Below are 27,039 nucleotides of genomic sequence, written 5' to 3'. Positions count from 1 at the left end.
TAAAAGGTCATAATTTTCCAGTGGAAACTAAACTAATGAATTCAAACAAGTTATCCTCTCTCTCTCAAACAACAGATTCTTCCGTGAAAAATTGTAATTAATAAAATAAATAAATCTTGCATATTTGTGGTGTCCACCGTATAATTTTTAACATTATATATTTTTGTTCAGTTATTAATATACTGGCAGACTAATAAAGAAATAGACCACAGAACACTTCACATTGGCGGGCTTTGCATAGAGAAGTATGTGTATACAGGTAACGACATCTACAAAAAAAAAGTAGCAATGTAGTGGTCTAATATGCCATTCATATGCAATTTAGCCTGGAGTACATTTATTGAGGTAGAGGGGGAAGCGAACAGATATAACTAAATTCACTTCCTTGTACAAATTTTTTTTGATAATTATCAGTATTTTGAAATATTATTATTATTATGATTAAAATAAATAGATTTTTGGTTGAAAAAAGGAACTTTAAAACAAGAAGCAGGTACTTCTAGTATTGCAATTGTGGTCGATGAAAACAAACACAATATTGTTACACTTCAAAGTGAGGATGAACAATGAGGGAATTCTGTTCCCCAAAAATCCGATGTGAAAAAACAAACTAATAAAAGACCAAAACAAAAGTATGATGAGTTATTTGAATTTCGGCTTTACATGTTGGAAATAAAGAGGCACCTGACACAGTGCATTGTATGTAATAAAATATTAGCAAACAGTTCTTTGGCTCTTGCTAAACTTGAGTTCCGTAAATATATTGCAAGATGAAAAGTGTTCCATGACCAAAGAAGTTCGGGAAACGCTGATTTAGACAATAGATGGAACAAGTGTATTTAACTAGACTGAGTCATGTCAATAACACCAGAAGCTCAACAAAATGTTTCTCATATTTTTCATTTAATGTGTCAACTTTTTTGTTCACTGGCCATAAAAGCAAAGTGCAAAAAAAAAAAAAAAAAAAAACAACTTTAAGCCTGTTTTTATTGGCATTTTACTGCAGCATATCATTCTGCATTGTACACCAATGTAGCAGCTGTCAAACTGAAACTAACAGACAAGTCAGTGCATGCTATGAATGTACATTCAATTTTGTCATAAAGGGATCATGCCTAGATTGTCTTTTCAGGTCCCTATTACTCATATATATATATATATATATATATATATATATATATATATATATATATATATATATAGGATCTTCAACAAGAATGATAAGAGTATGGTGGGGGAGGCATATGCAATTGCCTAGTGGGTAAGCATGAAGTCATGCTTTTGGTAGTGAATTTCTGCCCCTTTAATTATTCAACTTTCATATTTGTAGAATAAGAGAAATTTACCAATATGATACGTAGAACACTTCCATATGATACTCTCCAGAAATTAAAATGAATAAAAAAAATTAAATTTCAAAAAACAATTTAAAAAATTAAAGTTAAACATAAATTTTGAAAAAGCATTTTTCAAAATTTAAAATTTTAAATTGTTTTTTGAAATATAACTTTTGAACTGTTTTCAATTGAATTTTTAACTCTAATCATTTTGTGTTACTCTTATTCATTTTAATTTCTGGAGAGTATCATATGGAAGTGTTCTACGTATAATATTGAGGTAAATTTCTTACTCTTCTACAAATATTGATATCAACATAAAACGTATTGAACACCATAGCTCTGTTATATACTATCATCTTACATATACATTTGGGCACTTTCAAGAATGAAGGAAAATTACTTACTGCTTTATTTTTGAATTAAAAATATATATATATATATTAAAATATATCTATATTTCAATTTGAAATTGCTTGTGTGGTTATATCAGGTGATAAGAATACAATCAAACCATAAGTTCCTTTAATTATAGATACTGTTTCAGAATTAACACAATACACACTACACAAACAAAAATTTTAATGTGCTGTCATAAAGAATCATAACAAATTCAAAATATTTGACCAAAATGAACAGTCAATCAGTCTAATAATACAAATTTGCAATTCTTCAAATCTCAAAGTATTAAAAATTTGTGTAGCCAATGCAGTGTATGTTGTGTAAATTCTTATGTTAAAATGTTATTTTATTTAGTTTATGCACATATAGGCCAACTTTGTATTTATGTAATGTGAGCACCTATAAATATATCACAATGGCCTGATGTGGGGGTATGGAATACTCAACCCATATTGCTATTATCATGATAATAGCCTCATGTTAAATGAACAAAATTATATATATCATTTGGGTAATTTTTAACTAGGTATATATGCTTCAAAAATAGCTGAACACAATGCTATTTTTTTTAAAGTCCTGTTTTGATAGTTAACATAATCCCTAATATAATGGAAATGTTTGTTTCCTCAGCATTAACAGTTCATGTAAAACTGACATCTGGTTATATTTAATCATTAGTTTCTTCAGAATACTGTAATTTTTATGCAAATAATTTTGATCAGCTCACATACAAAATTTTTTCAGAGATCAAGAGAAGGTATGCCAAATTACTAGCTCACACATCTTCAATATCCAGATACTCTGCATTCTAACCTGCCTCTTGCCTACCTCCAAATATTTTCTTTAACAGGTTTTATAACATTCCCATTCACTCTTAATTATTCATCAGCATGGGGCTGAATTATGGCCCATGCTGATAACAACAATTGTTTGGTGTGTGAGTATAGGGCCCATTTCAGAATCTTGTGGGAGGGGGGGGGAGCAGAATTCAGTTTTGTTACAGCAATGATCCCATTTGCACACAACTTCAAGGAATTCACATATAAAACATTAGTTCTATTAATTTAGTTACTTTAGTCAATAGTATCATGAAAATAATATTTATGCATAAAGATTTTTAATTTGATTTGATTTTTGTAATGTTACCTACATCTATTTATATATCACCTAATTCAATTTCCAATTTGCAATCAAAAATACGGCATTCATTCAACTTCTGTTTTTATACACCTAAAATGGAAGCTACTGGTCTGTGTTTTTCAGAGCTAATTTTTTTTTTTACTGCCACCTACTATAAACTGTCTACAATTATTTGGTTAGATATACATGAAATATTTCTGGGATTTTCATATATAAAGACATTATTTGAAACAGTCCTCAAAACATATACATACAGTTGTACTGCATGGAGCACACGCTTGAAAATCGTATACATACATTAACTCCACAGAGACTATAACACATATTTAAAAGGGTTAAATTCACTGATCATGGACAGACCCTTGATCAGTAATGTCCTTGGGAGATTACCACCAAGTGCATTCATGGAAACATTTTATGAACAGGCTTCCCCAAATCTACCAAATGTTTGTTCAGCAACTAGTCTACTACTTCCTGCAGCAATGTATTGTGTTATGCTGAAAAGAGAAAACCACAAGGGTTTCCAATTTCTTTTTGGCAGTGAAATTCACCAGTTATTTTTAGTTCATATAAAATGCAAACAAATTGGAATTAGTCTCACACCTGAAAGCAGTTGTTGCTGTTCCCTATCAGTTATGCTATTCACTGAATAACCATCAAGGATGGGGCTGGTGTAGCATATTAGCTCGGTGAATGCTGTGGCTGCACCTATGCAATTTACTCATTTTGCAAAGTCTCAAGGCATGAGGGGGTGGCAAGTAAATGATCAAGAGCTGCTTTAGTCACAGCTCGTATATGTTTCTGAGAAGAGTTTATTTTAACAAGGTACTATTATTCAACTACCATTCCCTAACACCACACACCAAATTCTTGACATAATATAACTGATAATATCTCACAATGTTTCTAAATTGTTCTTTTAATAAATTCTGCTTACTAGAAACATCTCTAACTTTATTCCATTATGTCTTGAAATGTCTCAAGGTAACTTTTCATTCTTTTAATACTGTCAGTGAAAGAAAAGGTTAAGCTCTTTCACTGTGGGAATGCACAACAATTTCATGCCTTCGCATGAAATTGTCATGCATGCACATTCTTGTATAAATTATGCCATTTTGAAAAATAAATATAGTCAAAAAATAGTTAAAACTATGTTTGACGTCATTCTTTATTTTAAACTGTAGCGGTCAGAGCTATCAATACTTATTTTAAATGAAAATATTAGTTTTAAATGTAGACACCAATTTCAATGCATAAATGCTCCCACTCAAGTAAGAGATTAACGGAATTTGCTCAAAAACAGGAAATTCCCATTCATAATATTTGTAATATATTTTATATTATTTTAACACAATTATTCCATTTCACTTCAAATAAAATAAACAGATGATCTGTTAATTCTGGAAACTGCAACATTTGTGAATTATTTACAAGAAAATCAGCATTATGCCACCAGGAGCAACTTGTTTAAAGAATGCCAAAAATGAAATTAATCCTGTTATTTTATTTTTGTTATGGCCAAACTACTTCAATTCCAACACTATAATTGAGGAATAATAAAACTGATATTGATGTCACTCAGACATACATATGACCTGTAAAAGCAAAAAATCTAGTAAATCTTGGTATTTACCAATTTGCTTCTTTCATAAAAGCCCAAAATTTCCATTATCTGATTGATGCTGTTCATCGGGTGCTTCAAAGATGGTGAATATGTTACCCAGGCAATTGTTACCCTCCCCATACTAGTGTTTAAAAAACGAAAAGTGAACTACAAAAATTGTCACTGCTTCCATTTATGCAATGTCTGATTACTTTACTGATTTTTAAACAAAGGCATATGAAATTTATCCTTCCTATTATACTAGTAGGAGATCCTTAAGGAAGTATATTCTCTATTTCTGAAAACTTTTCAATAACAGTGCGAAAAGAAAAGCTGGTTCATCCCCAATATTTAAAAAACATATGGGGACTGGGTATCTCCCTCCTACTAAATTCCATTTCTACTATATTCTGAATTCCACTAAATTCCTAATTTCTATATTCTGAATATAGAGAAAATGTTAGCCATACAACCTTGAGGGGATAAATATATCCCCACGTCCTTGTTTAATTAAAAATTGGGAAACTGAATAAACCAGAGATATGGAACATTTTGTGGTCAGAATTTTATAAATTTCTATTAAAATTTTTATGAATTTTATTTGTAAAGCACACACATTCGTTATTCGTAATTGTTTGCACGGTGTTTCGGCACTTCATGAAACGAGAAATTCGAGATATCGTACAGCCTAAGGCTGGAAGAACACTACACTGTACTTCGGACAAAGCGCTGATCGCACAAAGTCCAAATGAAACAACAGAGATGCTAAGAATATTTTTATATAAATTGGCTTTCACTGTGATGTAATAAATGGTTTGATTTCTTACGACCCCCCCACCCACGCGAGGAAGACTTCCTGCGATCGGCACGAAGTTCGTCGCGTGCAGTATAATGGCGGTAAAAAAAAAAAACGCTACAGGGTGCTCCCACTTGTTTACATAGAAATAAACCAAAAAGAAATCGCAAGCAAACCTGATATATCCTTATAGAATTTTTCACAGATGATTTTATTCGACACTGGTTTCAGACCAGTGGTTAGAAGGACGGGGAAATGAATCCCCCCCCTCAAAAAAATAGGACACCATGTAGGGAAAAAAAAAAAAAAATTTGAACCACTTACAGTAATGGAAAAAGACCCATTTTCAATGATTTAAAATGGTGTGGAAATTCCAACCCACGCCAACATTCGCATGTTACAGAATATAACGTACGCGCAGAAGGGATCAGAACTGGAATTAGATAAAACGAAAGGCAAATTTCAATATATGTGCAAACCAGTGTTGTTGCATCGCCTCAGTAGCCGACGAAAAAGAAATACTTGCATTTAATAAGTCCACAGCCAGTCACTACCACAAATTGATTTCGCTGTTATGCAAGTACGTTGCTATTTACATTACGGCAATAGTACCGAAGCGATAACAGCTATTGGTAATTGAACGTGTCGCACGACTACAAACGCGTAAGAATCCGCCAATTGGAATACTAAACATGGAATAAGCATATCCGCTGTGCATCAGGAGTAAACAGAAACGGGAAAATAAATTCTCTCCTTAGTTCTGATATTTAGAAAGAGTGTCAACATACACGAGGTAATTCTCTGGACCTAAACTATTAATTATTCATTTTATAATAACCAGTGTGCCAAGAGTGAAAACAATGAAAATTCATACAAAAATATAGCCATTTCGATGTTATGCAAGTACGTTATTTACATTACGACAATACCGCAGCAATTGGTAATTGAACGTGACGCATAACGTGTAAGAATCCGCCAATTGGAACACGAGTTAATTCTCTGTTACATCACTGTTAATTATGCGTATTATAATAACCAGTGTGCAAACAAGTGTATCAGAGAGAGAGAGAAAACAATAAAAATCGCATCCATACAAAAATATAGCCAACTAGGGTGCATATTTATCTCAAAAGCAAATATCCCTAGTTCCCGTATGGGACTCATAAGAAAATATCACATTCAGTTCGGAAAAAAAAAAAAAAAAAAAAAAAATATATATATATATATAAATAATTATTGTAGATAAAACTAAACTAAATAAATGTATAAAAATCGATCAACCTTAGAGCCATTTTAAAAACGCCTTACAATTGGGGAGGAAATGGAAACAATAATAGTCTCCAGAGCAGTTTCCGGCATGCAATCTCCTTCAAGCTATGCACGATACTACTAATGCTAACCAGTACTACTACTAATTCTCTGTTACTTACCGTAGTAAGTAACAGAGTTAGTACCGTAGTATTAGTACCGTAGCTTAATATATTATATACTACGGTGTATTGTAATAATATATTACCAACACTAGGTGTTACTCACATTAATTAACAGGTGAATACTACCACTGCTTATTGGAGACGAAGTGGTGAAACTCATGTTTAGTCCTCAGGGCAAAGTTTCTGGCATGCTTCCCCATATTATTAGCATTAGTAGATGAAAAAACCCATTTCACTGATCCATTCATTCCAAATGTTTGTCTAGTTGTGCCTTGAATTTATTTAAACAATCAACTTCCACAACAGATAGAAGTTTGTTCCAGCAATCAGCTACCCACTGGTTAAGGCAAACTGCTGCACATCTATTCTATAACTGTCTTTCCTCAGTTTGAATCTATGCCCCCTCAAGTTTGTAATCTGAGCAAGAGTATGAATCCTTTCAGCAGTGAGCCTGCTCAATGCTGATTCAATCCATGCATGGTACTATTACTAGCCATATGGTGTAAGGAAGCCCGAGGCTTATGTTGCACAGGCCAAAAAAAATTCCCGCATTACTCTGAGAGAGAGTCAGAAGTAGAAGGGAATCACCAAGAAAGAGAAGAATGATATCCAGCTCAGGACCCTGGGTTTGCCAAGCCCATACTCACCAGATGTGAGCCCCTGAGGTACTAGTCCTAATACTAAAATAACACTACTATGTCGGTCGTAGATGATTCTCATCAAACAGTGCAATACCACTTTGCTTATTGGAGGCTTGAAGTGCTGAATCCCATGTTTAGTCTCCAGAGCAAAGATTCTGGCATTGCCCCCCATCTCTTTAAACCATGCATGGCACTATTAGTACTAATACCAACAGTAGGTGGAAATTGAATAGTTGCATGCATGAAACCCATTTAGTCTCTAGCAAAAAGTTTCCATCCCCAACCCATTAACCCATGCATGGTACTACTAGTACTACCACTAATACTACTTTGCTATTACTGTCCCACTACTCTACCACTAAGTCTCTCACATCCTAATCCCTTCCCCAAAATGGGGGAGGGATTGGGATGTCAGCATTTGATGCAGGGGCTTCCCAGAATTTGTACTTATCTCTTGAATCTGTCTACTGCAATTAGTTACAAATTTCTGTGTAATCAAGTAAAATTAAATTATGCAATCTTAGCATGCAAGAAACACCTTTCCCCATATAAGGCAACATTAAGCAACTGAATCAAACATTGTAATTCAGCTTTCAGTAGTTTGAATGCAGTGGGAAAAAAAGGGCCACTATGTATAGTCAGTCATTACTAGTAGTTTTCTTTTTTTTTTGTTTGTTTGTTTGTTTATAAGGAGTATGTAATAACTCTTTTTGCACGAGACCTATTTAACCTAACGTGACTGGTTTCAATACGGTAAATTTTACAGAATGTTAATGTATTTGCCTTAATCACAATTATGGCTGATTCACGGAATGTGCTGTGGGTGAGATGCACATATGTACCACAAAGAAGAGAAATGATTAAGATGGTATACTGGATTTTTTTGATATTTGGTAAGAATCAGTCATGAAAATTCTGGCTACACACCAAAATGAAACCTCAAGCTAACCCTAGTTGTAACTTTTGAAATTTTATAACACTGAGGTATGTAATTTGGTAAGCAAAGGTTTAGTTCATGAAAACTAAAGTTATTCTTTTAAGTGTTTATGAGAAGCATAAACACTTTTATGCTTCTCAGGTTTGATTTCTTACACTGTCACAAAATACCCAATCACATTTTTATGAAAAAAAAATAATAATAATAAATAAATAATAATAACAACATCTATACAACCAACTAGCAATATATAATTGTATTTTTTAAACAGAATATTACAAAAATTACATAGAAGCAAGGTGCATTGCACTATTATACTAAAAAAAAAAAATCAAATTTATTGTTTCTATCACTCAATAGCTTTTGGCTTCAAAAGTAAAACTGATTTTGATTTCTCCACTAGGAGCTAACTGTGGTCAATGGATAACATAAGTGGACACTGACATTCAACATTGGGCAATTGAATCTGTACACAACAAAAAAAAAAAAAAAAACACTGCATGTCAATTGGCAACCTGGTATGTCAACAGTAAAAACAATTGCAGTGAAGCAGCAAATTCCTCTGGGCATGCTATTAGGCTGCATCAGATAATAAAACTAAAACACTACTTGTGAAATGTTTCCAACACCATTTCTAAACTTCAATTATGATACGAACAATGGGGTTGCTTGCAAACTACCTAAATCTGATCTATCACTTATAAAAAAAATAATTGTATATAAACTGTTTGGTTTAATATATATAAATAAAACTAAAAATGTTTTATTACAAAAATATTGAATGTCTACTAAATTTAAAATAATTAGGGGATTTGTTTTGCTAGTCATCTAATAATAAAATATTCAATATAAAATATATAGGATAAAATGTGTTCTGTCATGCTGTTAATAGCAAAATTTTTCAAATTCAATCTGGAATAAAAAATATTCTTTTACAAAAGAATATTTTGGAATGATACAGAATGGTACAGATAATAGTAAATAACTTTTAGATTAAAAAAAAAAGTATTTCATAAAAAATGGTTTCATTTTACACTTTTTGCTTTTTATTCTATCTGTACAGATGCATCTGTTATCGCTAATACACATACGTATATATATAACTTTTGTCCAACTAAGCATAATTAAGACAAGTCATCTGCAACCCAAAGAGAAACCTGTCCTAAACTTTTAACCACCCAAATCAATGAGTCAAGCAGTTTACACCAGACTTAAATTTTTCACTGCTACTCAACTGCATCTTACATTTAAAATTGATAATTAAATGACTGATGACTAGATTTCATAAAGGGTTTTTTCACACTAAAATTTATTTTATTTTATTTTTTTTTGAGCTTCTGAGATTCTATTTAACACTACTAGACTGGAGGGTAACACAATAGCAAGGTAATAATATAAAAATATACGTATTTAAAGAAAAGAAATAAGGGCACTTTATTTGAAGTAAGATGAAGATACTGCACTGCTGTTATTTATATTGCACCTTGGCATATAATACATACCGATTGTGTATATTATATAGGCACAAGTAGTGTTCACAGGCTCATTTTAACTAAGGGATGAAAAACCCAGAATAACCCATACTGCCTCTGCATGCTATTAAAATACATTACTTGCACAAATTAGCTTAAGTATTATAATAACACACAGTACTGACCACAGACAACCAAACTGTAGCAAACTTAACACTATGACCCACACAGCTCTTGTTAATGATTCAACTATGATGTGAAAAGGTAACAAAAAATTGTATAACTTGTTTGAGAAATAAAAAATCAAGATAAACACATTCACCAGAATTTTACAAAGTGGGCATCGCACTGTCACTAAGGGTGTTGCTAAATTTTGCAAATTGCATCATATCAGTATTGTTTTCACACCCTCTGTGATTTCCTTTCACTGCATATATTGATATAATTGATTAGAATATGATTATTGATTAATACATAAATCACGCATATTTCTTCACATGCTACATAAATGGTTGATGAACTCTCTGCATGTTCCTTTCTTTTTGAAAACTAATGTAACTTTTTTCAAACTGCCTAGGTTAAGCTTGAGCCTGAGTGCACAAGTTCCTGCTCGCTCGCGCTCTCTCTCACACACACACACACACACACACACTTTCTTGTGGCCAAAGGAAGTTGTACCATTGCATTTATAAACTTAAAGATAAGAAAGAAAAGGGGTGTTGAACCATAGCATATCAGCACCAAAAAAGTTTGTAAAGCATTAATATAGTTTACATTTATTACCAGAAATTATGACCTAGGTTTCAACACGACAGGAACCTTAGTTATCAGTTCATACTTACTGCACTTTAGTTTTAATGTAGTGCATGTAAGTACGGTTGCTAGTTAGCTTCTCTTTACCATCCCTACTTATCAATAGTTTATCTTATATGCATATTTTTATTTATTTTATAAACACAAAATTGTTTTTAAGTTTTTTTTATTTTTTATTACAAGCACTTTGCACAAAATTCCTTTACATGGTTAGCAAAATCATTTGATGGTATGAAGTGGAGGGAGGGGAATTCTGAGCCCATAACTTCTGCAACACTAAGTTCTCTGAAGCACAGTTTCACCTTAATATATAGCAGGCTACACGAAAAGGATGATTACACCTAGTACAGATACTGAAAATTTAAGTTCAACTTGATATGCATTGAAATGATAAACTAGTGAGTCAAAGTAATTTTCAAAAGGGCCTTAAAATTATGTCTGGTTAATGTATCATGTTGCTTATATCCCAATATAGGGGTATAACACAGGTAAATCTTTAAATTACTGTAAATCTTGATTTAACTGACTATATGGAGAGCAAGAACCGACTGCAAAATCCAATTTCCCAATTAATTCAAAAGAACTACATGCTCTCTGCAGTTATTACAAAATAAAAATCATTAAATATAATACTGGATTTTATTGTAGTTTTGCATAGAGTATAAGAGCTGAAACAATACTGTCTTAATACTGAAATAATAAGTGCTATTATAATGACTGAAAATTACAACTGATGTCTGAAGTACTTGCTCACACTCACTCACTCTCCAGCAACCTACTGATGTTTGACAGGTGATGGTCAGAAAGATCATGGCACACTGCATTATTATGAAAATATTTTATCTAATTGCAAAAGCCAATAGAGTGAAACAGTTACATCACAGAGTCCTTTATGGACTAAAAGCTTTGTTCATTATACAGTGTCTATTTGCTAACGTTAATTAAATTGAATTCTTTAATGGACCCCAGTTTAACTAACTTAAGCAAGGATTTACTCTATTATTAAATAAGGTTTGAAATTATACTATTTTCATCCACTATTTTATGCTTTTCACTGTAATTCAACATGTTTTGTGTACTGATCACTATTCCTGATTTTTAACATAATCCTGTAAAAGAAAGACAGTTGAGTGTATTTTTTTAATCATTTTTTAAATTCTGATTTAGCAGGATGAACATGTGTATCTGATGAGATGCTTCAATTTTGGAAGTAATGCATAGATAGCTGTTTTAGATGATCTGTGAAAGAATGAATTATATGAATGTACTCCAGGAAAAGCTAAATGGAAACCAAGGTAGAAATGCCTTAAAAATAATTTTTATTCTTGAATAATATCAGGGAAAAAAAAAAAAAAAATTGTATACGTTTAACAACACAAAACATAAACATGCTAAGATGCTGAATGTATTTAATACCCACTGAACTCCAAAGGTTCAATTAAAATCAAGTTACAAGATCTCAGAAAAAAATGTTCAGAATTCATCTGACTCTAGGAGCTAATACTAACATGAAGTGCTTCCAGTTAATAAAGGAATTAATTTATGCAGAAACATGAATTAATTTTACAAATTCAAAAATGTCAATGTGTTATTTATACTTCAGTGATGAAAGAATTTCTTGTATCACCCTGTCTATTTCAAATTTTGTATTATTCATTACAAATGAGAAAAATATTACATTTGTTATTTAGTAACCGTTAAACACAAGACAAAGTGTCTTGACAACCTACAACTGCATCATTCACTTGTAGAGGCAATTTAAAGCAAACACCAGACAGTAATCTTCAGATCTCAAAATCAGTGGCTTTAGCACAAAAAAAAAGCTGTTATAAGTGCTTTATCGAATGAAGGTCTAAGTAAAAAAACTAACTAGTAAAATATTATATACCACCTTACAATTAATTGAATAATTTGTTATACTTTTGTAATAAATGTTATCAGAAAAAAATTGAAGGGAGAACGGAAAGAAAGAAAGATCTGGAAAGACAGTGGAGTTGAACAGTCCTAAGTGGGGAGGACTGCAATAGGCAGAAGTAATTACCTATTGATCTAGAAAGAAACCATTTTTATGAAAATGATGAATGTAAAAAGAGTTTTCAGTAAAGAGTCATCCAGCCATCACAAATGTGGAATGACATCACTGATGTTTCAACATATAAATTGTATGGATATGATGGTATAAAAAGTAAAAGTATTGCAGAGTTCCTATCACATTTCAAATATAAAACATGTTTTTTTTTTTTATGAAAACCCCAAACACGAAAGGTATCAAAACCTATAGTACTTAGTACCGTGCATGGGTTGAAGGAGAAATATGGGGGGGAAGGGGGATGCCGGAAACTTTGCTCTAGAGACTAAACATGGGTTTCACCAGTTCAAGCCTCCAATAAGCAAAGTGGTGTTATTTCACCGGTTGATGAAAGTCATCTACCACCTATAGCACTCTTCACCTACTTTCCATATAAGACAATATTAAAGCAATTTTATGGACAGGGAAAAACTGCATATTTCAAGATAATTTAGCTCCATGCAACAGATCAGGAACGATGACTTAAGTGTAACTGTTTTTAATTTTTTTTTCAGCTACATGAGAACAATAACATTATTTATCTAACTTATCTTTATTTATCAATATATATTATTTCCCATATTTGCATCCATATTCAGAAAAGTTTGTAATATCGTAAAAAATTTGTGTGGGAGGGGGATTGAAAAGTTTTTAACCAAATATAGCTTGCAAAGGGTTTTGTGAAAGACAATACTGCCAATCTGCTATGACCCTTTTTGTGTATTCACAAAAAATTTCAGGTTTCTAACCTTGTTCTTCTCCTTCACAGGGGGCATTGAAGTGTGGAAGGTGAATGAAGATGGTGACTGTTGATAGAATCAAGCACCTTGCAGTTAATGACTACCTTCATTTAAAGGAAATGTTACCAAAAGAAATTCAAGGAGATATGCAGAAAACGGGGAAAATTTGTCCTTCATACAGTATCGTCAAAAACTGGGTTTGAATTTAAGCGTGGAATGTGGTGTATTGAAGATGCACACTGCAGTGGGAGGCCTGTTACCATGTTGACACCTGCAAATTTGGATGCAAGCCAAGTGTAAACTGATTTTTTTTTTTTTTTTTTTTTTTTTTTTATTCTTCTTAAGAAATTTACACAATATTTTGATCTTAACCCTCCACTGATAAGATTACATCTGGCAGGTACCACTATTTGAAATTTTTTTTTGTTATAATTTTAAATTTCTAATGAAATTCTGTGTTCCTTTCCACACCAATAATCTCTAAACGGTTATATTTTCTGTTTTCATTTTGACATACTATGAATTTAGGGAATTAGGTTTCTGTTTGCCATTAAAATGGACAACAGGTGAGAAAAAGACTCAACCTTTCTTATAGTCACTTCATATTCTCATGTGCGGAGTTCGTGAGATGCCAACAAAAGCTAGCTAATCGTACTATAGATTTTGGTTTTTCCCAATTAAGAGCAGAAACATCTAGAAAAGAAATAAATAAAAAAAAGTAATAAAAAAAAAAAAGCTGTCCAGACGAGCAACTGTGTTTCCATTTTGGGAAATGAATGACCTTGAAAATTATATTATTATAGTACACTGTAGGCTTCAAAATTAATTTTTTAAAAATTGTTGTTAGTAGGTTCTCTCATTTATTTCTATTCAGTGTTTTGTACTTGAGTTAGCAAATCAAAATTCACAGAATGCAGTTTTCATTCAGTAAAAATGCTAAAAAAATTTTTTTATACTTAAAAAAGAATTAATTATCGCAGACAGCACATGATGCATATATTCTGTTTAGGATACTAGCAACGGAAGGTAACGTACAGTGGGGAAAATCAATTTTTCATTTTTGTTTGGCATTAGAACTACTCAGACAATGGGCAGTATGTTAAAATAAATATTGTATTTATTATGTACAAACCTGTACATAATAAATGAGAGGGAGGGTACATTTCTTGAAACATTATCTGCTGTTGGACTCCATGAAAAAAAAAAAGGGTGGGGGGAGAACATGTCTCTTTTATTGTTATCACTTATTCAGCAAATTTTAACTTAATGGGACCAGCTGTTGATGTCACTGTAGAATAGCTAAGGGTGAAGGCACGAAATATCATGAAATGCGAAGTTATGCAATTATAGTTAAGAAATTCTACTTTGTTTATGTGGAATTATATTTATCTATTGTTTGAGTGCATCAGCAGGTTGCTGTTAATGGAGAGAGCAACAACCACAAACTATCAAGCACTGATATATTACAAAACATTTTTCCAAAAATAAAGAGTTAGGGTAACATGAGGGCAACTTTTTTCAAGTATGGTTATAACAAATTCTGAGTTAAAGGTTGTACTTAAACAATTCTGTTGCAAAAAGGAATTTAATTTTAGAACATATTTATCACTTTTGCAGAATTATGTTTTTGAGCTAGTTTTTCACTGCATTGTTTATTTTGACAAGAAAATAAAAATAAACACTGCTTCTTGAAAACACTGAAATCATTTATTCAAGTTTTGCTTGATAACTTACTATAAAGAACATATACCACCTTTAAGGAAGTTTCAATGAAATATTTCAAAAAACTTAAAAAAAAAAAAAGTCAAGTAATGCAATAAATTCCTCCACTTAAAATATTCTCCAATTACTGTTTCACTAAATGAGTTAAGAGAAAGTAAATAAATAATAATAAAAAAAATTACACCAGCATGTATAAAGTAAAATACAATTTTATTTTAAATCAGCTTTATTGTGATTCATTACAGCACAACTGTTTCGCTGATCACATGATTTTAATATGTATATACACACAGTCACTTTCCAATATATAGTATTATATAAGTTTTAATATCACACCATATTTTTGAGTGCTTGTTAGGTTCAATTACTGTAAGACTTCGGTCATAAGAATAGCTGCCATCACAAGCAAATAATTCCTGAACATTAAATTTTGAGCACACAAAACAATACATGACAACCAAAAATGAATGGAACATTTTATAATCTGATTGAAGAGTACTCATATTTAAAATTAATCTCCATAAGCGTATTCAGTTTGAGCTACTACAATTTATATAAAGGGCTTTTTTTTTTTTTTTTTTAAAGAAAATCACAACTCATTTTGAAATGAGTTAAAAAGAATTGCAGAACTGACAATTTGATAATATAGGCATATAATAAACTGACCCATTTCCATGCCCATAATAAAATGTAAATTTCAATATAAACAAAGAAAGTGCACTCCTTCTCAAGGCACAATTCCATCATTAACTTTTGGTTAATTAATCATTCATTAAGCTTGCATCATTTACCACTCCTAATACTAAATAGTGTTGTGGATCAAAAGTGTGTTCCAATAAAAATTTGAGAACAGTTTAAAATGGAACAAACTGGTTTCTGACAACAATCATCTTAAATTTTTAACCCTACCAGTGGGCTAAAAATTACCAAACAAAATACATATATTGTAGTGAGACAGGGATTGTTTGGCTAGCTTAACCCACAGTTGACAGAACCACCTGGCAAAGTCCAGGAGCTATGGCTGCTATTATTATTATTATTATTATTAGCTATATGGTGCAAGGAAGCCTGAGGCTTATGCTGTACCAGCCAAAAAAAAAATTCCCTAGTTACCCTGGAAGAGAGAGAGAGAGAGAGAGTCAAAAGTAGAAGGGGAATCACAAGGAAAGAGAAGAATGATGATACCCAGCTCAGGACCTTGGGTGTGCCAAGCCCATACTCACCAGATGTGAGCTCCTGGGGTTAATTTAGATTTAGTGGGGAGAGTTCCTTGAGGAGGGTAAATCGTGATGGAAAAACAATAACAGAAAATTAACTCACAAATTTGCCGAGAGAGAGAGAGAGAGAGAGAGAACTGTTTGCAGAGAATATCTCTAATTGAATAAGGACAGACTATGCACTGCTACTACTATGGACTACAATTAGTTATGGCCAGATGAAGAACATAGAATACTGAAAGCTAGACATGAGCATAAATAAAAAAAAACCATGGACAATCTAAAATGGAACTGAAAGCAGACACATTGTATATTCAAATATTTCAAGCTGAAGTTTGCTTATACTGGATTTGTAGATTTCACTTATATAACACTATAAATAAAAGGGGAAAAAAATGCTACTCTATCAAATTGTTGCACAAGAAACTGCTACCATTATATAGATTTGACAAATTTTCACACACAGAATGCAAATGATTTTACAAAATCAAATTCTGGTGAATTAGAACTAGTGCGTGCTAAACCTGAAAACCACTAATCCCATCCTTTCAAATTAGAAATTAACATTGAATATTCTGTTACATACTATAGCCAGAACAATAGAATATTCAAATACATCCCAGTATCAAATCCATTAATCTTCAAACAATTGTGGATTCTATGCTCAGTAGTATTTCTTCAATAAACACTGAAATGTCAATGAAATGGTTCTGTACAACTTCCATTTCCTTAATCCCACTAACAGAGCCATAAATTTTTAATGACACAGCACAAATGCTCAATTTTTCACTTCGCCTATAATTTCTATGCATAATTTCACTTCTATTACAGTCTTATAGTACATGTTCAGTTGTTTAAGGTATGGTAAAGTAAGATAAAAACAAGGCCATGAGATAGCATTATATCTACTGTAATAGAAAGTTATAGAAACTTTCTATAATAAGTCAATTATAGAAAGTTACCAGGAATTAATACCACATCTGGTAATAATCTGGTAGCAGCCCAAGTGTTAAAATACTTTACAGAGAATTCCTGCATCTATGACACAAATTAAATCTCAGATTTCCCCAAGATGGCATACACTATTGAGCAATGTTTTTTAGTGAAAAGGTTTTATCCAAATGGCAGTTTTGTTACATGGCTGGGTAAGTTTAAATTTCATCATACAAAAGGTACAAAAAAATTGTTTCAAGAACACCAGCTCTGCAGTTTTAATAAGTAATGCTCATATAACATCTGCAAATGATGTTATATGAGAATGCACAAGGATCAAATAGTAAATGTGACTTTGCTTGAATAATAAAACTATTTTTTGAGTTTGAAGACTCCAAACTGACAGATCTTTTCTTGCTCAACTTTTATGTTACTGTGTTTAATTGTCTCTCAAATAAGTAATAATACTAAACTAAAAATTATATGATAGAATTTTTTTTAATGCCCAGAGAAAATAAAATCATATTAAGGTTAAAACTAGAAAGTTATGATTAGGGTTCATCGCATCAATCATATTTCACATATACGTTTCAAGAAGTTTGATCTTAGCTATTATATTATGCTAGTCCAACAAAAACCAGTATAATTATCTGTTGTTTAAAACAATGGTGGCATATTATATGTAATCAATGAAAATACTAGTAAACAATTGTTTTACAATTCTTGTAACCAGAAAGTAGCATTCTTTATAGTGGTGCCTGATATGTGATAAAATATTAGCATATATTAACCCCAAGAGCTCACATCTGGTGAGAATGGGCTTGACAAACCCAGGGTCCTGAGCTGGATATCATCATCCTTCTCTTTCTTGGTGATATTTTCTCTCTCTCTCTCTCTCTCTCTCTCTCTCTCTCTCTCTCTCTCTCAGGGTTTTCTTTTCTTTCCAGCTGGTGCAGCATAAGCCTCAGGCTTCCTTGCACCATATGGTTAATAATAATAATATGTGAAGATGCACACCAAAAAAAAAAAAAAAAAAAAAATGTACCAGAGAAAACAATATTAAAATAAATATCTCAGGGTGTTTACTACTTATAAAAGGGATTACAGCCAGCAAAACACTATAATGCATCACAATTTCAAGGAATGCAATGGCATTTCATGCAAAGTATGCAAGTTTTCTACTATTCTTATATTCTGACTACATGTAACTATAATCAGATATAAAAAGAAGATATGAACTAAGATTTCAGTCCAGCTTTCACATATTGCTGGAATCAATTACCCAAGTGCAGTTTTCCCCCATACTTTTCTTTTTTAATCCAGTTCTAGTAGTACAGGGCCTCAGATGTGCCTGAACAAAATTAACATACTAATCGTGAATTAACACATTGATTATTAATTAATGATTGAAAACCTGAATTTTACCCTAAATTCCTATATATGGGGTGGATGGGATCTATCCAGTTATATTAAAGGAGGCAACAAAGGAAGTAAGCAGGCCCTTAGCCATGATTATGAGGGCATCCTTAGACTCAGGGGAGGTCCACACAGACTGGAGATGTCCAAATGTTTCCCCAATTCACAAAGGGCAATTGAAAGGTGACACAAGTAATTACAGACCTGTTAATTCAACTTCTAGTCTGTGGAAAATAATGGAGTCACTGGTTAAAGAAGCACTGCAAGATCATCTAGTCTAGACTGCAGTCATAGTTCAGATAGAGCATGCATTTGTTAAGGGGAAGTCTTGTCTAACCAACTTGATTGGATACAATGATATGGTCACACAGGTACTGGATGCAAAAAATAATTTTGATATCATATACTTGGATTTTAGGAAAGTTTCTGATATTGTTGCACACAGAAGACTACTGTACAAGTTGGAGCAGTATGGCATTAAGGGCAAGTTCCTACAATGGGTAAATGGTTGGTTGAGTGGGAAAAGACAGAGTGGTAATCAATAGACACTACTCTTTATGGACTAATATTATTAGTGGAGTCCCCCAGGGGTCTGTGTTCGGGAAAATTGTTGTTTCCTGTATTTATCAATGATATTGATTAAGGTATATCAGGTTTAATGTCCAAGTTTGCAGATGATATGAAGGCCGGAAGGGTTTGTAATGTCAGTAAAGATGATATGCTACTGCAACACTATCTGGAAAAGTTGAGCAGATAGGCTGAGGGGTAGCAACTGAAGTTTAACATTGACAAATACAAAGTACTGCATATGGGTAGCAGTAATCCCAGTGTAACATGTCAACTGTGTGGTACTACTCTCAGGGTGGTAGAGAATAAAAAAGATCTGGGGTAATTGCACTGAGGATGAGGAGTTAAAGGAGTTGAGTTGTATAAGGCCTTGAACTTGAATAGTTTGAGCAAGCTCAATGCTGATGGGATTTTTCCTCTTGCTCCAATTCCACACATGAGGGGGCATAAATTGAAACTGAGGGAAAGACGGTTGTAGAATAGATGTGTAGAAATTTTCCTTTAGCCAGCAGCTGTTAATTGTCGGAACAAGCTTCCATCTTTGTGGATGTTGACAGTTTAAATAAATTTAAGGCTTAACTAGACAAACATTTGGAGTGAATGGATGGGTGAAGTGGGAAGGCTTTTTTTTTTTTTTTTTTTTTTTTTTGGCTGATGCTCAATAAGCTTGTTTTCTTGCATTATATGTCTCTATATTAATGCTAATACAGTGATATTTATTGAAGATAACATTGGAAATGAAAAATTGTTTCCTTGTAATTAGAAATGCACACCTATCAGGTGCAGTATGACAATATACAGTTTTTGCCTCATGCTTCAACCTGTTAGCTACATTTTCATTGTTTCATGAGTTGTTTGAATTTGGCAAGTTATGAAATGTGATGGAATTTCTGCAGTAGATGCATTCTACTCGATCTACTGCAGAAATTAGTTCATCTTTGCTTTATGTTTAAATGTGTTATTTGTCCTATTATTATTTACCTGTTTATTACTTAGTTAAACAAACCATATGTGCACAAATGGTAGTTTTAAATTTCATACTTTTAATGGTTCTCTGAACTAGAAAATGGAAATAACTGTTAGTTTCACATTTATTTTAACTAACTTTTTATCTTCATTTTCAGCAGACTAATATATTTTATAAAAATAAAGTGTAAAAGTATTTTAAAAAATATTTAAGATTTTTAATAAAAATTAAAAGGAAGCAATTCATTGAAAAAGAAGAAATATCGATACAATGCAAGCAGAATTTAAAAGAAATCAGAAACTTTATCAAAAAAAAAATTTAAAAATGCACAATGTAACATTACACACGATTGCATTTAACAGTGTATTTGAAGTTACTGAATGAGTAACTTCAAATACACTATGGATAATATGCATCTAAATTACTGCATGATTTTGTTAACTTTTAAACAACAATGTATTATCATAATATTTGATTACTCCGTGTGATTTTTCTCTGAAAAAAAATTCCCCAAAATTGATAATTTCTTCATATTTTTCATTTCTTGAGGTTTCTGAAAATGAACCTTGCAGCTGATGGCATAACTTTATAATTTTAACTTCTGGATCACAGAATATTAATGTATTCTTATAAAATGACTAAGAATCAAAAATTAACAGAAAAACTTAAAATAATAATTTTTGTGACATCTGTGAATATTTTTAAAATGCCAAATCATGGGAATTCAAATTAAGTTTAGGCGTGCTTTAAAACTTTATTACTTATTTTTATATATACATAATGGCAACCCCGGCATAACGTGGTACTTCTACATGGTTTTGCTCTAACCCAACTGATAAATTGTGGCAATCCTCGCACAAAACTGTATTTTTGAGCTTTTGTGCGGGGGAAACCCTGCTATTATGTCAGATGTCATTTTTCAACGTTTCCATTCTTTTTTGTGAATCCCCGCTGTTGACTCGCTAGTCAACAGCGGGGATTTGATGACTAGCGAGTTGACTCACTAGTCATCAAAAAATATATATATAATATATATAAAAATTATTGGGAAATCTCCATGTTACATTCTGTGCTATTGAACTTGTGCTTGTTTGAGACAATAAAAAATTGTAACTTTAAAGCATACAGTTTGTGACTTTTAAGACACGAAATCTAGATGCTGCAGAAGAAAGTTCAGGAAGTGAAGATATTTTTCGACAGAGAAAACGTTCTCGTTTGATTGCGCTTAGCATCCTTGAAGAGGAAGAAAATTAAATGAACATACATTATCTGACATATTACATATCACAGTTTGTACAACGGTTGTCCAGTTATTACTAATTTTAATAAAAATTAAGTTTCTGATAGTTATAAAAAAAATTGCATATTTTTGTTAGTTTTGGAACATAACTCCTTTTTTTATTGGTTCTTAGTCCCATATAACACAGTTTTGCACCCCACAAGATTTTACAGGAACCTACTTACCATGTTATACTGGGGTTATATATATATATATATATATATATATTTTTTTTTTTTTTAATTATTATTACTTTTTCTTCCTCCTACATCACATTCCTAAAACATTTCTATAACAAAAACAGCACATTTTGGCAAAGTTTGTTTCATTCTTGGGGGGGGGGAACCATTAGAATTTACAGTTTCATATTTCATCACTAGCCACAAGCAGCTAGAGAATCTAAGCCTCTTTGACATAAAGTTAGATAAGACAGAGTGTAAACCTATCCAGAGTGAAATAAGATAAATGCAGAGCTATTTGGTTTTTTTTTAGGAGCATTAGCAACTAAGGCCATACTGCTCCGGGAATATGCGGTGATCTTTCCCTGATCTTCCCGCATCCTCCGTATTTGGTGGTCACAGGCTCAAACCCCAGTCTAATCAAGAAGCGTGTGCTTCTTGATTAGATTGCTCCTTCCCACCTGGCTACGGAGGCGCCTATTTGCAGCAGCAGCATAGTGATACTGTGTTTTTTTTTTTTTTTTTTTGTCATACTGTTTAAGCTTGCTTTCTTCCATTATGTCCTACTACTAATGCTAAGATACTCTACAATTGCATTTTTATAGCAATTTCAAATATAGGAAAAGAAGGGGAAGTAACAACTAAGAAACCAACTGGACCATTTTAAATTGAAAAAGATGACACTAATGGAAGCAATTCCAAGCATTATTCCATTAGGGATACTCATGGTACAGCACTGGGCACCTTCTGAATTAACTGAAAGCAGTTCAGTTCCTTCAAAAAACAATCTGGCACTTAGCATTGTTAATGTGCCTGTTATGGAACATTAACAATGCTAAGTGCCAGATTTTTTTTGAAGTTTATTTTACTGATGAAGCTTTTAGGATTTTAATAGGCATAAAAACTGGAGTAGCATGTGTATAAGAAAAGAGGAGATTAAGTATCATGGTTCACCTGCTACACATCAAAAACTAAGTTTTATATGAATGAGATAAACTTTTAAATTTTTAAGTTGCATAACTGCACATAACATGTGGACATAATAATGTAATCCACTTTAAAGTTTGAAAAAAAAAACTGAAATTGAAGACAAAAGAACTGCAGGGAGATGCCAATGCACTAGATGAGATCAATAAAATTCATACATTGTACTGAATTCAATATTTAAACATGGGAATTAAATGCAATGGGATTCTGCTCCCAATTAAAAAGGAGGCCATATACCTCATTTTAACAACTGGTCTTAACATTTACCATTCTCCACGGTCTGCCTAATTTAATAAAATGTCGAAAAAAAAAAAAAAAAAAAATTGCGAATAATATACTTTTATCAATAATTATCTAAAATGAAAGTCAAACAACGTATGGAAGAATAAATTCTGGTAACTCTAAGATACATTTGCAGCAATTGACTAATTACACTTCTGGGAATAAAATTTAACCCTCCCATATGCCTTCCCCAACCAAAATACTGTATTATCACTAAATGACCATACAGTATTTTCTGTTTTCAAATTGCTTTTCCTGAATTATGAGCAATTAACTGTTTATCTGGTGTCTGGCTAATAACATGGATCGTAAATAAAAAGATGGCCCTGACTACTCTTGAAACCTTACAAGTTGTATGCCTTCTCCTAGGTAAACTACCCATACCTGGATACACTAAATTGAGTATGGTCTTAATTTTTTTTTTTTTTTTGTAATTCCAAAATTGAAAGGTATCAGAACCTGTATTAATTAGTAGTGCAGAGGTTGAAGAATGGGAAGATAAAAAATACTAGTTAACAATAGCCTTGGGATTTTCTATACATTTTAATTTTCAGGCAATTCACACTGAGAAGGAAAGTTGTTCCTGAAAGCTGAAGTTAAAGTGATAAATGATGAAGAAAAAAGTTGGTTCTGTGAGTTAGATGGACTGTAAAAGCAAATACAAAAGAATAGTGCCCATAGATGTATCTATAGCAAAACATGCAACAGAAACAATGTCTGGGAGACAGAGAGGGATGAGGCTTTGTAAGAGACAGGTCATCATCATCATCATCATTATTATTAGCCATATGGTGCAAGGAAGCCTGAGGCTTTTGCCGCACCAGGCAAAAAAAAAAAATTCTGAGTTACCCTGAGAGAGAGAGAGAGAGAGAGAATCACCAAGAAAGGGAAAAATGATGATATCCAGCTCAGGACCCTGGGTGTGCCAAGCCCATACTCACCAGATGTGAGCCCCTGGGGTTCATCAATTAACCTGACTGCTCTCTTCTGAATGGAGCACAGAAGGCTGAGAGAGGTTTTGGAAATACCACCCCAGATGGCGGGCAACATGCCATCTCAACACAGATATATATATATATATAGAAAGAGAGAGAGAAGTTATTTAGAACAAAAATATTGCTGAAAACAAAAGAGAAAACCCAATTTTTTAGATGCAGAGGAAGCAGTATCTGATGTACTTATGCCAAGAGAGATTAGCAGTCATGGTAACACCAAAAAGAATCTTTTACAAAAATCTGAGTCTCATCAAAGATGGAGCAGTAGAATCCTTTTTGTGAGATATAGGACAGTATTAAGTTTTAGAAGGATTTAAATTAACCAGATAAGTTATCTTTGCCAGAATGGAGAATTAAATGGAGATCAGCATTTAAGGAATTGGTGGTGGACATTCAAGAAGTTAAAAGCTGTTTGTGCAGGGCAAGGTATCTTAAACTGAAAGGTGGAATGCAATTTACTATCAACACTGTGCTCAAGATTTCCAGTCAGAAGCGGTTATTAATATACAAATTGATAAAAAAAATGCTGGGAAAAGAACTGAACCTTAGGGAACACCAGCATAACAGAAGAAATTAGAACACTGACAGCTATCTCTTATCACTGGCAGAGATCATCAGAGAGAAAAGTGCCTAATTGCAAAACTCATCTGGCAATCTGCAAGATGGAAACTTGATAACACCTTGATGCCAAACATGATCAAAAGCCTTAGAAAATGTCAGAAAAAATTGCTTCAGTTTCATCAAACTTTTCCACTGAATTTGTCCATAGATAAAATTTGACCAGTGGATCAACATCGACAGAAGCCATACAAACACTGAATAGACAGAAAGCTGAGATAGTTTATAAATTGGGGGTTGGATTTCTCACTTTTGAAGGAGCAGAGGTAGGTGAAAACGAACAAAAATTGGATGGAACGGATTTGTCACCCTTTTTTTAGGAACTGCCTAGATATGAGCAAATTTCCAAGCAGAAAAAAAAAAATAATAAAACAGTGGAATAAGTGTTAGAGGAGATAGAACATGAATGAGTTCAGGAGCAGAAGGGTTTGAGAACCAGTAAGACAGATAGAGGTAACAGATGAATTTGGCAGAATAGGCTAGACAGATTTCAAGCCAGAGAACATCAAATTGTGGAGATTCCATCAGGATTTGGGGCTTTCTTGGCATCAAAATTGCTCAAAGGTTTTCTGATATACTTTTGATGAAAAGCCATTGATTGCATGTGATGGTAAGGTAGGGGTGATAAAACCAAGATCGTGAATAATATTAGAGTTACAAAAGTAGGATGATAGGAAATTGGTTTTATCTTTAGTTAAAAGGCAACGGAACCATCAGGTGTTAACAGAGATAAGGAAAGAAGTTGCAACCAATAGCTTTACAGATCAGATCAGAATACTCAACTACTGTTTGGGCTAAGACAAGACAAGAAGACCACTCATCAAAATTTAGTTTAGCATTAGCAGAGGCATATAATGCAAAAAAGAAAGCTTATATTTCATCAACCAAAAAAAAAACCATTCTCATTTCACCCATCCATTCACTCCAAAAGTTTGTCTAGTTCAGTCTTGAATTTATTTAAGCTGTCAGCTTCCATGATGGATGTAAGCTTGTTCCAGCAATGCTCAGGTGCAGAATCTGAGCAGGAGGAAGAATCCCATCAGCACTGAGCTTGCTGAAACTATTCAAGGCTTTATACACCTCAATCAGATCACCTCAGGATACTAGCCTCTAGACGCTTAGCCTCTAGACGCTGAAATTTGGAGTGGTTAAGTCTATCGTAGCAGCAGCAACCCTTTGTTCCACACACTAATCTCGTCGCCTTGTCTGTAATCGTTCTAGTATCTCGACATCTTTCCTAAAATCAGGCCTCCATACCTGTATACAGTGATCAAGGTGTGGCCTGCCATTGCCTTATACAAGAGGATAATCACCTACTAATCCCTCATAGTTTAGACTGATTAATAACTGATTTACAATTGTTGCAAGCTTTAGTATAAGCAAAAAATTAATCTGAGGATTTTGATGAAACCCAATTGCAATATGCAACATTCTTATCTTAAACAGCCTTAGCACATTTATTGGATAACCAATGTTTACATAAAGGACGAGATTTTAAGGTAGTGTGGAATAAAGGAATTCATCCCTACAAGATTAGCTTCACTAACACAATCTGAGCAAAAATTGTGACGAAATGATTTAAAACAGTAATTCAATCCAGGAATAGAAGAAAACAAATCTAAGATAATCTCATTTTGCATTCTGGTAATGCCAAAAAACATGTTGTTTGTTATTTGGTTTTTAGGAGCATTAACAACTAAGGCCATATTGCTCCGGGGATATGTGGTGGTCATTCCCTGAACTTTCCGCATCCTCCGTATTTGGTGGTCACGGTTCGAACTCCGGTCTAATCAAGAAGTGTGTGCTACACACTGCCACTCCCGCCGACCTGGCTACGGAGGCACCCCAAAAAACATGAGGTTGACAATGACTCCATTGGAGAAGAGACCATCACCAAGTTGTGATCTCGGGTGCCCATAGGACCACTCACAGCTGACCTGAATGGTCAGCTTTTCTCACATACAATGTACGTGAATGTATGTTGCAATTTAGTAATTTGTAAAAGCTTCAGACTTTCTTGAAGAGGTGGGTCCACGTGAGGAAAAATGGAAGTCAGCCCCCTTTTTGAAGTTTAGAAGCCCGAAAAGAAGTTTTTGGGGGCACAACTCCAAAATACTGGAATGGTATTTCATGGAGGTGCAGAGGAAGGTTTCTCAAACTGAAAGATAGAATGCAAATGTCCAACATTTCCACTGACTGGAAATCCGACAGGATTTCCAGTCAGTGGGAAAAGGTTATCAATATATAAAGATGAAAAACTGTTGAAGACAGAACTCAACCTTGGGGGAAAATGCATGAGAGGATGAGTTGGAAGACAGAGACAAATACCATCAGCTTGCAGAGAGAAGACTGGATCCCCAATTGCAAAAAACATTTGGCGATCTATATGAAAGCATCTTTAGAAGACCTTTATGCCAAACACAATCAAAGGCCTTACGAATGTGAAAAGGGAAAATGCCTTTCCACTGAATCTTGTCCATACATGGATAGTATCA

At 33.1% G+C, this 27,039-nt stretch overlaps 1 protein-coding gene across 7 annotated transcripts in view; it reads right to left on the bottom strand.

Moving 5' to 3' along the window:
• The window catches only part of LOC150077582 (serine/threonine-protein phosphatase 1 regulatory subunit 10-like), a 540,490-nt gene that overhangs the window by 160,718 nt on the left and 352,733 nt on the right, over window positions 1–27,039 (bottom strand). Inside the window, exon 1 of one of the 7 annotated variants that reach the window (XM_090385987.1) lies at window positions 5,805–5,859. The exons of 4 other annotated variants lie outside the window; for them this stretch is intronic. Coding sequence is in view for 2 of the 3 variants with exons in the window: in XM_090385984.1 (XP_090242110.1) it covers window positions 5,603–5,622 (20 nt within the window). In the remaining variant the exon portion in view is untranslated. 2 more of the 7 variants (XM_090385984.1, XM_090385985.1) reach the window with 2 other exon arrangements.

The sequence above is a fragment of the Mastigoproctus giganteus genome, chromosome 12 (genome assembly GCF_048544385.1).
Source record: "Mastigoproctus giganteus isolate SK-2022 chromosome 12, ASM4854438v1, whole genome shotgun sequence".
In the NCBI taxonomy this organism is placed as follows: Eukaryota; Metazoa; Arthropoda; class Arachnida; order Uropygi; family Thelyphonidae; genus Mastigoproctus; species Mastigoproctus giganteus.
Note: the sequence above shows the minus strand (reverse complement) of the source record. Positions and strands in the feature narration are given on the sequence as shown.